Here is a 13,465-nt window from a genome sequence, read left to right as displayed (position 1 = left end):
GTGCCACCTAGTGGGCACATGCATCCTTGCACTTGCCTTACCTTTTTGCATCTAACTTACATGAGATCTGGAGAATTGAACATGGTATCTTAGGCTTTGCAGGCAAGTGCCTTAATGGCTAAGCCATCTTTATTTGAGGGAAAGAGAGAAGGAGCAAGAGAATGAGTATACTAGGGCCTCCTGCCACTGCCAACAAACTCCAGATTTGTGCACCACTTTGTGCATCTGGCTTTATGTGTGTGGGTATTTGAGAATCAAAACAAACAGCAGGCTTTGCAAACAAGCTCCTTTACTGCTGAGCCATCTCTCCAGCCCTCAACTGTATTAAAAAAAAAAAATTGTAACTAAATTTTTGGCCTTTCAATGAATCGTTTCTTCAGGAATATAAGTTATTAAGTATGAATAAGATAATTTAAGATATCTGATACAACAACCAAAAATTTTTAAAGTGTTTAATATTTATTTTGTTCATTAAAAAGGCAGGTCTATGAAGTTTTCATTACCACTTCCTTTTCTGTGGCCCAAAGAAGATCACATTTCTGCTCAAGTCCAGATATTAGGAAATAAGTAGGCTTGTATCTGAAGAAATCACCAGATGAACAATGGCAATACACAATGCCATGAGGCAGAGAAATAATGCAGTGGGGAGTAGTAACAGCTCAGGAGCTCGGCTCCCTGGAGGCGGCAGCTAGGCTTGAGTTTCTCTCAGCCTCAAGCTCGCAAACAAGCTGGACTATCTCAGGATGGCTGAATTTTCCTGGAGGAAAGAAAAAAAAAAGTCATCACAATATTAACAAGAGAAGACATCCATTTCCCCAGTTTGACTTCAGGGCTTACCAGGAGAATGCATCCATAATCTGACCCACTGTGCAAAGTGGGGGATTTGGAGTTCTAGGAGGTTTAGAGGATTACTTTATCCCCTGCCCCAGTGCTACTGGATGTAAGGATGATAACCAGGCAAAGAACCATCAGATGGAGCGAGAGGAACCATCACCAGGCAGCCCCTGAATGACTCTATCAGAATCTACATAAAAGCTCAGTTGTAAGGACCAGAGAGCCAAAATCAGGCTGCTCCTTCCAAAACTAAGAGGTATTGAGGGGGCCACTGCACCCCCTGATGAAGAGGCAAGCAGGAAGACCTGGGGCTCTCTGCTGCCACAGGGTGCACACAAAAAATGCAAATGTCCCTCTTACTAACACCTCTACACCTCAACTGGCTCATCACTGCTGCTGGCCCCGCTCCTCTACCCTGGAAAGCAACCGTTCTCCATGCTATTACAGATGCCTAAATAGAAAGCCAGGGTTCTACCCACAAGTCCCTAAATTCCACTTTTCAAGTCTTATTTCCCACCCTTCTGCTTTCAGACACCCTACCAGTCACAACCTCTGCTATAGCTAAAGCCAGAGCCTGAAAGTCCCCTTTAAAACTATCACAACAGCCACAGCCTACACAGACCTTTTCAGGCACTGGTTGTAAGGAGAATGAGAGCCATGTCTTAGGTCAGATACGTCACTGTCATCATTATTATTTACTAACTGTCTAGCAGAAGCAGCACACCCAAGGGTGGTGAACTGTAATCTCAGCACAGCTATGGGCAAGTTGCCACCTTTCTGGGCTCAGGTTTCTTCTTCAGCAAAATGTGGGACTTAAACCAAGTAATCCATCCACTCACAATTTTTTTAAAAATTTATTATATTTTATTATTTTTTTATTTATGTGAGAGAGAGAAAGAGACATGCAGGGAGAGAGAAAATGGGCATGCCAGGGACTCCAGCCACTGCAAATGAACTCCAAACGCATACACCACCATGTGCACCTTATGTGTGTCCTGGAGAATCGAACCAAGAGGTTAAATGCCTTAACCTGTAAGCCATCACTCCAGCCCCCACTCACAGTTTTGAGTCTACTGATATTTCATGTTCATTTTCTGTTTTCACTGTGAATCTATTATCATGGAAGATAACTGTATAAAGTGATCTCTGTTTTACATTATTGGTGAAATATGCTTATCTTGGAACCCAATCATTACTTACAACATGAGTCAACAAACCTTGTCTGTAAAGGTGCCAGACAGTAAATATTTCACACTTTGTGGCCTATATTCTCTGTCGAAGCTACTGATCTTCACTACTGCAGTGCAGAAAATACCACAGACAATACAGAAAGAAGGGATGTAGCTATATTTCAGCAAACTGGTATTCATACAAACAAGCAGCAACTGGATTTGGTTCTAAAGCCATGGCCACTAGTTTATAATATTACACTATTTAATTTGGGAGGTTTGTAGGTCAGTAAAAGCTTATTAAATTAAATATAGTAAATTCAAGATATTAAGCTAAACTCAGGCCTATATAAGCCAGCATTTTTGACTAATATTTACTGTTGTAGTCTGCTTTTCTGATCAAATGTTTGACCAGAAGCAGCTTATGGAGGGAAAGGGTTTATTTCAGGCTTACAGAACCCAATGGAAGACCATCAGTGGTGGAAGAAGCTGACTCACTTCCACAGATGCAGAGCAGAGAGACACCATCAAACAGCCAGCAAGGACTAGCAGCAGCAGGAACAGCCAGAGTTCCAGACACTCTCCACACATCTTGGGGGAAGACTCAAGATCTACCCACAAACACACCTTAGGGTTGGACTTCAAGATCTGCCCACAGTGACATATCTTCCCCAGCAGGGCTCAGCCCATTGGAGACTCAGATTCAAGCCTATGTCTGTGAGGACATACATCCAAACCACCCCATTATATCAAAGATAGATTAGAGCAAAACTGGCCTGGGATCTTGAAGCATCAACAGGTGGTGGTGACCAGGTAAAGCATTGGGAAGTGCTACATATAGTTCCAACACGGATGGTCCCCCAAAGTGCCATGCACCAAGGGTCTGGTCCCCTGGGTGGTGCTATTAAGAGGTGATGGAACATTTAAGAAGCAAGGCTACATGGTTATGCCCATGAAGGAGACTATGGGGCTCATCCTCTCCTTTTCTTCCAAATTCTTGCCATGAGGTAAATGGCTGTGCTCCTGCCACAGGCCCAAAGCAATGAGACCAATCAGCGGACTGTGAGCCAAAATAAAATTTTCTCATTATAAATGACCACCTCAGGTTTTTCTTTGTTTGTTTGTTTGTTTTGTTTTTGAGAGAGAGTCAGAGATAGAGAAAGAAAGAAAGAAAGAAAGAAAGAAAGAAAGAAAGAAAGAAAGAAAGAAAGAAAGAAAGAAAGAAAGAGGCAGAAAGAGAATGGGCAAGCCTCTCAGCTGCTGTGCCCGAACTCCAGAAGCATGTGCTCCCTTGTAGCCATGTGTGGCACTGCACACCTGTGTCACTGTTATGTTTGGCTATATGTGGGATCTGGAGAACTCAAGATTCAAACAGGAGTTCTTAGGCTTCGCAGGAAATGCCTTCACCACTATAAGCCATCTCTCCAGGAATTCTGAGTAAGCAGTAGGTGGTTCAAGGCTATAGCAAGCCCTGGATGAAGTCCTTAAGCAAAAAGGGAATGCTGACCTTTCACAGGGAGGGTTAGGAAAGGAGGACAGAGATAGATCTCTAGGGTTTCAGGTCTTTTAAATGCCTGTTAAGTGTTAGGATATTGTATTTTAGAAAGAGGAACACCACGGGAATTTCAAAAAAATAAATATTCCAGGCTGAGTGTGCAGCTCGGTGGTAGAACATTTGCCAGATGTACACTTGTCCTCTCTCCTCAGAAAATGTGATGGTGCCTCTGTCTACAAATGAGGACACAGCAACATCCCAGTAAGAAAATGGGCAGACCTGTCTGAAGCAGATGACACTGAACTGGAAAAAGAGAAGAGGAAAATTAAATCAACTTCATTCTGATGCCAATAGTATCATGGAGCTTAATGTGTGAACTGGTACATTCCTCTATTTGATGAGGCTGCACAAGGGGCCTGAGAGGTCAGAGAAAGGCCATTCCTGCAGTGCTGTGAGTGAGGATGGGGTCTGAACAGAGCCCCAAGGGTGCCCAGGAAGGAGATGGGGACTTTCATTTGCAGGAGCTGGAAGAACAGCAGCCAGCTCTCATGTGGTGGGCTCAGGGCTTCCATCTCTCACTTTGGAAACTATCAAAATGTAGACAGCAGACAGTGCCAGGTACTATTCTAAGCAAATCATGTGACTTGAGCTATTATTTCCTGACAGAACCCTGTAAAGTAGATTTTATTAGTGTCCCTATTTTGCATTACCTGGCTGCCCTGACATGATTGGCTTGAGGCCTTACACATGCTAGTCAAGTGCTCTAGTAATAAGCTACATCCACAGCCCTCAGTTTCCTGAGGTAACCCAGGCTGGCCTCAAACTCACAATCCTCTTTTCTTCCCCATCTGAGTGTTAGGATTACGTACATGTGCTACCACACCTGGCTTAATTATTCCCATTTTGTTTCTATTTACTCTTTTTTGAAAGTGTATGCATGTGGTGGGCACACGTGTATAAGCAGGTACACATGTATACAGAGGACAGAGGATAACCTCAGGTCATCCTCATAAAGAGCACACCCTCATATGAGAAAGGGGTTCTCGCTGGCCTGGAGCTCCCCAATTAGGCCAGCTGACCAGCCACTGAGCTCCAGACATCCACCTGTCTCCACCTCCCCAGTGCTGGGATTACAGGTACAGTCCACCACACCTACTGAAGCTACAACTCAGGCCCTCAAGCTGTGAAGCAGCACTTTATTGATTGAGCTATCTTCCCTACCCTATCCTCACTTAAAGAAATGAAACTAAAGACTAAAGAGTCTTGGTGAGTTACTGGAAGATGATGGCTTATATACAGCACAACTTGGATTCAAACCCAAGAAGTCTGACTAGAGGAATGTGTTGTTAAGTAGAATAATGATGAAGATGACATCAACTGCACAGGGTTTCCTGTCTTAAATAGCTATTCCTTATTTTATTTTTTCTTATTGTGTGTGTGTGGTGTATGCATGCGTATGTGCCCTTGCAACACCCCATGCACTGACCTGCATTGGAGGGGGTTCTGCCCTATGTGACAGGCACAAAGTCCGGTACGCCACTGCTCTTCGACCCATTCTTGTTTAAGCCCATCTCTCAGTGACCCAGAGCTTGCCATTTCTTCTGCAAGCTCCAACAATCCTGGGGTCTCTGTTCTCCCATGAGACTGGGGTTACAGTTGTGAGTGGTTACACCTAGTATGTGGGTGCTGGCAATTCAAACTTGATTATCATCTCTGGTCCCCCCTTCAGTCCCTAATGTCTCTGTTAAGCCATCTCTCTAGTCCTTAAGGAGTAATTTCTACTTCATTCTTGCATGACTGCAAAACACTGAAGTACATACAATTCATAGAATGTTTGCACATATATTACATCCCTTGAATTTTGAAAACCAACCTTGACCTTAAGAAAGGATGATTCCTATTTTTCAGATGAGGTCACAGACGCCAAAGGGTTAGGAGACTGGCCAGGACCAGGCAGAGGCTGTGTAGATGCAGACAATGGGCATGGTGCTCTAACAAGGTGACGATGCCCTAAGTACCACTGGCCTGTGACCAACAGTTCCATTTCCTTTCCAGATGTTTCATTTGCAAAGGCTAGGAGAGGGTATCCATGATGGGGTTCAGTGACATACCATCAATGCCCACGCTAAGAATAAACCTAACAGCTTTAAAAAATAATAATAATATGGAGGGCTGAAGAGATGGCTTAGTGGTTAAGGCATTTGCCTGTGACACCAAAGTACAGAGGTTCGATTCCTCAGGACCCACATAAGCCAGATGTACAAGGTGACACATGCATTTAGAGTTTGTTTGCAGCAGCTAAAGGCACTGGCATGCCCATTTTCTATCTCTCTGTCTCTAAAATAAAATAAATAATAAATAAAGTTTATGAAATAAAAAATAGAATGAAGTACCTGCTGTGGAATCATAGAAGTCCTGCAGCCTGCCGGGTTTGTTCTCCAGGTCTTCGTACTCTGATGCCTGCAGGATCATTTCACACTGGTCCAGCTGCTTCACAAATCTGGCTTCAGCACTTGATTGGGTCTCGTACTCCTAGGGCAGGGGCATTGGAAGCACTGTGCTTAGGACTGATGTAAGTCAGAGTCAGCACATTCAGCACAGGTAACTTTCCTGCCCCATGTGCAGTCACTTCAGACTCACCTCACCTAGCAGCATGGTTTAACCCCAGAAACCACTTACTGTTCGACATATCACACAATGCCCTGCAAGTCTCCTTTGCTCATCTTAGACACTTCTAAGCTCTTCTCTTCCTGTTCAGTATGCAGTCTTTCTTTCAGGATTCTTAAGTCCACTTGAGTAGTTCCAATCTGGTGCATTTAAGAAGGTTCTTTATCTTATTCTAGTCAAGGTTTGTATTATCTCTTTATTGAACATTGGAGTGTCTTTTCCTCTTGAATCCAACTAACAGCTTTACTATAAACTTTTGGTGACCAGTCTTCCCTGAAATCTCTGTCCTTATTGGCCATCTAGGGCAGATTTAATTAAGTCCCTTCAGGTTATGACTATGGGGAACAAACGCAGAATCTGAGCTGTGCACACCCTGCCGTGTGTGTGTGTGTGTGTGTGTGTGTGTTTTGGTGGCAAGAAGTGGTGAGAGTGGTTGAGGGGAGAAGCCTTTCCACCTTTCTTCTTCTTCTTTCTTCTTCCCACTGGTCCCTCCCCACCCAGTGCCAGTCTTGAACAGGGAGCTCCAGGATGCCTGCTTCTTAGAGCAGAAAACACAACCACATACAACCACAAGTCCCAATTAATGCTGTATGTGATCATTCTTCTATTAAGACCAAAATGTTTCAAACTGGTTTCCCTGCAAAGTTCTCATTTGTAATTCCACCCCACATGTGTTCAGATAATAAGCCTGTCATACTATCTTGGCAAGGTGACATGATACAAATCACTAAAAAGTTTCCTGGGTTTTATTAGATACCTTATTCTTATAAAGACAGACATTAGGGTTTGATAGAGCTGGATATTATAAAGGGGAAGATTTAAAACATGAAACCTAACATTTTGCTCTATCTCAAAGGCATTTAAAATTATTTTATTTAAATGTTAATTCATTTTCATAGGTATATTAAATAAATTCAAGTTCATGATTTAGCCAGAGGAAATGGAATCTTCTGTGCAAAGCAATCAGGGATTTCTCTTCTGTTGAAAGTATGGCAAATAGCTCAAACCATGAGGAAATGCAATATGTTTTACAACAAATTCTAGCAAATTTACAAAATATTTGAAAGAAATGCAACTTTCTGAATTTCCCCCTTAGAACTGTAACTGTAAAGACATTCTCCAAGTTCATTTTCCGAGATCAGCACAAGGCATGCCAAGCACTCTTCCACATGCAGAGAGGACAAGAGGGCATGTCGCCCAGTGTCTTAGTCCGAGGTTTCCAGATCAACAGAAGGACAAGAAATGTCAGGAGGAAGGGGATTGTGGGTACTGAAAGATGGAGGGTGAGGAAGGAAGAGGAGAGGAGAAGAGGAAGATAAAAAGTACGGTGCCTCATCCTCAGGAAAAGCTGGCCCTGAGGGAAGCTCTGGTATCGGTGAATGCTGCCATTTACAACTTCTACTTTTTAACAAGTAATTCTTGCTCCCGAGTTCCAGGAACCTTGTCTTTCTCTACATCAACTCTAGCAACACTCTGTGGGACAAACCTTTTCAAAACAAGGTCACTTGTTAACACAACTAGATATACTGTTGACAGAACTTCTGATACTATGGAGAGAAGATCTAGGAAGAAGAGAATCCAAGCCAGGAGATTATGCTAAGCATTCTGCATGGGTGAGTGGCTCCCTCAGAGCCTTGGAGCTTAAAAAAATATTTCTTTACATGTAATGCAGATGTTAAGGTGGAGATCTTTCTGCAATACTTTCCAGAACATGAGCATGCTTTCTCTTGGCTTTCTGAAATATAATTTTACACTCTTATGGTGAATGACAAATTGTAATAAAAAATGTTTAGTAGATGTGGCCCTCTGGGCTGATAGAGGTTTAAAGTGAACCGCTGTGGTGATCCCACTTCAAATATCAATCAACTTGCATTTTTTATGTAGCTGATATTATCCAAAATACTATAGGTACAAAATTACCCAACTCTTAATATTTATTTATTTGAGAGATAGTGAGGAAGAGAGAGAGAGGTACAGAGAATGGGTGCACCAGGACCTCCAGCCACTGCAAATGGACTCCAGATGCATGCACCACCTGGTGCATCTGGCTTACGTAGGTCCTGGGGAATTGAACCTAGGTCCTTAGGCTTTGCAGGCAAGTGCCTTAACTGCTAAGCCACCTCTCCAGAGCAATGACCTATTTCTTCAAAGAAAATTAGGATATAAGGACTGAAGACAGGGGGTAAGGAGGGAAAGGATATATAAGCTAGAAAAAGAGATTGCAATGTGCCAGGTCATATTCTAAGTGCCTTATATGCATTAATTACTTTAATTCCCATGCTTATATACTGCCATAATGCAGATGAAAAAATGAGACACGGAATAATTAAGTTGCCCAAAGCCACACAGCTAATAAAGAAGAAAGTCAGTATTTGAATTTTGGAAGTGATACTGAAATCTGTACAGTAACATTAGATATGAATGACAAAAATGTACCAAAGGATGGCTGAATTGTACTGAAAAATTCATGTGATCTGTAGCTATGCTTTATTTGGAAGACCTCTGAGGAAGTAAGCAAAGTATAACAGAGTTGTATCAGGTTAGGGCAGGTCCTAATCCAAAACAGGAAAACTAGGACACAGATACACGAGAATACCATGCGACCAGAGAACAGAGATCAGAACTGTTTTACACCACCAAAAGCTAGACAAAGGCAAGGAAGTATCCTACCCAGTGCTTAGACAGAAGTCTTCATTAACAAACTTCACTGGGGCCCTCAGCAGAATGGGAGGGGGGGGTCAGGGAAGAGGGAAATGATGTTACTAACATATGATGTACCCATACAACTTTCTGCTTAATTTTAAAAAATAGAATAAAAATTCAGAAAAATGCATGAAAAAAAGTTGGGGAATTTAAAATTCAGAGTGAAGAAAGAATTCATTTTTATTCTCCTCTGGTTTGAAAATATAGGAGCCTAGAATTCTAATATAAATTTTGTTTACCCAAATAAAATAAATTCCAATGATTTTTTTTAATTGAGTATCATGAAGGCACCCTTGTTCCAGAACAAATAGTCAATGTGATTAAATCATTGCTTGAAACACTTTACATGAGAAGAATTTACCTCTTTATAGTGTGGAAACCTGGTATTTTAGTATCTTCTTCAGCTTCTGTATCATCACCTGAAATTTTCAGGCTGGCACTGAAGATACATCAGTTGTTAAAATAATTTTTATCCCCAAATTTGACATGCCACCTCTAAATGAGCCATATGTAAATATTCTAGATACTTCCATGCATACTCAAAAGAGTATGTTCCTGCAGACATCTGAGTAAGTAGTCAAAATTTGTTGTCCTGAAGTACATAAATGTCCTAATAATATTTCCTTTAAAAAATAAGTATCATGGTCATTTTAGTTGAATTTTCCCAATAAGTTAGCCAACTTGTTTATCCTTCCTACTAAAAATTCTTTCATGTGTATGAAATCACCTTTAAACCTATAAATATGTGTGAAAACAAAGCTAAAGACAGTCTACATAACTCACAAAATTAATAACATCTAGAACTATGCTTTAAAAATTGCTTTTGGGGGCTAGAGAGATGGCTTAGCGGTTAAGGTGTTTGCCTGCAAAGCCTAAGAACTCATGTTCAATTCCCCAACACGCATGTAAGCCAGATGCACAAGCCAGATGTGTCTGGAGTTTGTTTGCAGTAGTTGGAGGCCCTGGTGTGCCCATTCTTTCTCTATTTGCCTTTCTCTCCCTCTCTGAAATAAAGTTTTAAAATTTAAAAGAAAATCCACTGGGTCAACCAGTGACATTAAATAATGGTAAAACTACAATCTCTATGGGGTTATCAAGTGTTGTTTACATTTACTCAAATCTAAAGATTCTGTAAGTACTGTAGTATTTACTTGGTACTAACTTAATTCATGTAGACTTTAATATAAATTTTCAGCCAGTTACTGATGACCAACTAAGAAAATAATTGCAGTTGTTGCATTTACAATGATTACGATGCAAAAGAGGATTTTTTTTTGTAAAACTTTAAAAATCCTGAGTTCCCTTCTATAGAGACAAGAGGATTCATTTCATAAACTCGAGCACCATTCTTTTTCTCTTTATGTTTGAAATGCAACCCAACTCCACTCTGTTTTCCCCCATCTTACAAAGCATGTTCCAAAGGCCACTTGAAAATATATGCTCGGGGCCTCGGGGCCTCGGGCCACTGTTCCCAAGAAACCCACCATCCATAGCAGGCTGCAGGTTAGATCCATGCATACTTTCCCAGACTGAATTCTCATAACGATTCAACAAAGTAGGTATTAAATGCCCACAATCTCGCATCTTAAACCATGGCCTCAGAACTACTTCAGATTTCAGTATTTTCTTATCATTGAAAATAATATGGTACATGCAGTATATATTACAGAATACCCCTAACAAAGCCTAAGGCAACACTCAACAACCAAATAAATGAGTATTTGTCCATGAAAGGGATTAATGTTCATACCAAAGGGGATGAATGACAACTCTAAAAGCCTCGTGGTGGTTCAGGTATGATGCAGCTGACAAAATGAATTCAGTTTTTTAAAAGCTGGTTCTGAGCCTTTTGAATTTCATAACTGATCATGAACATGAAGGCCTGTATGACTTTCACTTTGTGGAGGTGAAGCAGGCTAACTGGAGTTAAATAACTCACTCATCCCTGTCTCTAGTTTAAAAGCCCTGGTCTCAACACTACTGCAATACCTTACAACTGAGTCAAATCACGAAAATTACAATGCATTTCAGAATCTGACGATACAGAATATGACTTTTCTAGGGAAAAATCTGTTCAGGGTTCCAATCTCAGGCTTGTCCTATTGCAATACCAAGGGAAGAAAGAGCCAAGCCAGCACAAGAGGCAAAGGGAAAGGGTCCTGCCAGCTTTGGGGCTCAGGGTAGAGACAGGGCAGGGTGGGGTCCTGAGCAAGGGGGATGAGAAGCAGAAGTAAGTGAGAGTGGGAGGTGGGGCTGACCAAGAGCAGGACAGAGTGGGCCCTGGGGCTCCATCAAGGAAAAGCCAGTGTGCATCAGATAGAAGAACACTAAGAAACTAGGTGTGGTGGCACATTTCTTAAATCCCAACACTTGGGAGGCTGAGGTAGAAGGATCAATATGAGTTTGATGCCAGCCTGAGAAGACAGTGAATTCCAGGTCAGCCTGAGCTAGTGTGAGACCCTACCTCAGAAAACCAAACCAAAGCCAAGCATGGTGGCACATGCCTTTAATCCCAGCACTCAGGAGGCAGAGGTTAAGAGGAATGCTGTAAGTTCGAGGCCACCATGAGACTACATAGTGAATTCCATGTCAGCCTGAGCTAGAGCAAGACCCTACCTTGAAAAACCAGAAAAAAAATCAATATTTGGCTGGAGAGATGGCTCAGAGCTAAGACAATTGCCTGCAAAGCTTAATGAACTGAGTTCAATTTCCCCACTACCCACGTAAAGTCAGATGCAGTGGTGCATGCATATGGAGTTCATTTTCAGCGGCTGGAGGCCCTGGTGTGCCCAATCATCATTCTCTCGCATCTGCGCCTCCCCCCCCCCCCGGGATCTTTGTCTGTCTCCTCTATATCTCTCTGCTGGCAAATAAATAAGTTTTTATTTTTATTTTTAAAAGAAGAACACTAAGAAAAAAAGAGCAATGAGAGAAAGCATCTATTCTGTATCCAGTCTTCCTTTCTTTTCTTTCCTGCCTACCTCCAACAGAGAGGAACAAACACGGGGAACCCTGTTTGATGGGTGTGCCTCTTCCTATGCCTTTCAACTTGACACTACTGAGCCCTAACAAGCTGTCAAGGTTTCAAGAATGGGTAACAGACTCAGTGAGGGGAACATACCCAATGTCACAGGACCAGGAAGTCCTAGTTCTGAACTACCCCAAATGGGTAGGTGACTATGGGAAAGGCAGCAGAAAATGCAGGCACTCCGAGTCAAGAGCCACACCAGGTCTGTGGTGACAAGAGAAGCAGAGACTGGAAGAAAGAAACATTCCTATCAGTCTAGAGACATTTCTGCAGCAGCTGGGAGGTGAGACAATAGTAAATTGGAGACAGGTTGTTAAAACCATCTAAGCCAACTCAAAGGTTGGTGAGCCATATAAATTCATAACCAATAACTAAAAAGTAGACCATCACCTATACTTACCTCCCAGAGTTCATAGAGCTCCTTTCTGAGGTCTTCTGGCAGGAGCTGCGTAATCTGTTTCATCGCTTCCTGAAGTACAAACCATTATTTTCAATATGCTCACACTTATCAAAGGTAACACCTATCCTACTGAAACCAAATAAGGAACTCAGATTCTTTCAAAATATTCCCAGCAGGATAAACTGGCCTTTACTGGTACAAAAGAAAAATGTGTTAAATATAATCATTTTCTATTATAGGTAAAAATTTAAATATTGCACAAAGGGACAACTATTGTCATCTACATAAAGGAAGTTACAAGCAAGGCTTTGAGGTTTGCAGCCTTCTTGGTTACCTCCATCCTCTCTGCACCGCTGGGCTCTAGTGCCTCAAGAGGCTGCCTCACTGGGCTTCAGACAGAGCTAGCAGAAAGCACTTACCCTAAATTGAAGACTGTCCACACAGTTCAATCATTCCCCACCCCCTTCAGCTCTTGCTTTCGCTGCTCATCCACACCTTCCCAAAGAGGAGGATAATGCCCAGCTGGGTCTGACTATGTCCACAGGAACTGAAGGGACGTAGCTTTCACCAGGCCACTGGTGGCCTTTCTATAGTGTCCAACAGAAGCTAGAAGAAGCCAGAGAGATAGCCAAAACCTACAGAAACACTCAGGTAATTCAAACAGAAGGTGTTCTATACTTATAAATCTTTCTGAAGTCCCTAGTACTATCCTATTCCAGTGTCTTCCATTACTTGAACTGAGCTAGTTTTATTCTAAGTGTCACATGTCTGGGTCACTTATCACTTTCACCATATCAACCAGGTAGACAAGAAGTAGACCCTTGTGCAATAGTATCACATAACCTCGGCGGGTAACCAAGTGTTCTCTGATTGGACTTGAAGCCTGCTCAGTGGGAGAGAACTCATATCTGGTACTGGAAACCAAGTCAGAATCTGATGGTCAGGAAACTCAAGAGTTCAGAAAGAGCCCTCACTCCTTGGAGAAGAGTGGGCTTACATACCACAAGTCTCCCAAATAACTGCATACCGCCTTTAACCCAAGTTTATTTCACTCTTGAAAAAATCTGCTTTTTTTAATAGATAGCAGAGAAAATGGAAGAGAGCCAAGATCTATCAATTAGATAAGAAAATAGCCAACTGACCACCACAACACTTGCTACCTCTTCCAC

At 42.0% G+C, this 13,465-nt stretch overlaps 1 protein-coding gene across 1 annotated transcript in view; it reads right to left on the bottom strand.

The window, feature by feature from the left end:
* Positions 1 to 438: 438 nt before the first annotated feature.
* Positions 439 to 13,465, bottom strand: part of Hddc2 (HD domain containing 2) — a 28,092-nt gene continuing 15,065 nt past the window's right edge. Inside the window, exons 4-6 of the mRNA XM_004651346.2 lie at positions 12,297 to 12,365; positions 5,892 to 6,030; positions 439 to 757 (exon numbers count right to left, since the gene is read on the bottom strand). Coding sequence (XP_004651403.1) covers positions 660 to 757; positions 5,892 to 6,030; positions 12,297 to 12,365 — 306 coding nt within the window. The 3' untranslated portion in view covers positions 439 to 659. The remainder of the gene's footprint in view (positions 758 to 5,891; positions 6,031 to 12,296; positions 12,366 to 13,465) is intronic.

This window comes from Jaculus jaculus, chromosome 9, assembly GCF_020740685.1.
Source record: "Jaculus jaculus isolate mJacJac1 chromosome 9, mJacJac1.mat.Y.cur, whole genome shotgun sequence".
NCBI classification, from domain to species: domain Eukaryota; kingdom Metazoa; phylum Chordata; class Mammalia; order Rodentia; family Dipodidae; genus Jaculus; species Jaculus jaculus.
Note: the sequence above shows the minus strand (reverse complement) of the source record. Positions and strands in the feature narration are given on the sequence as shown.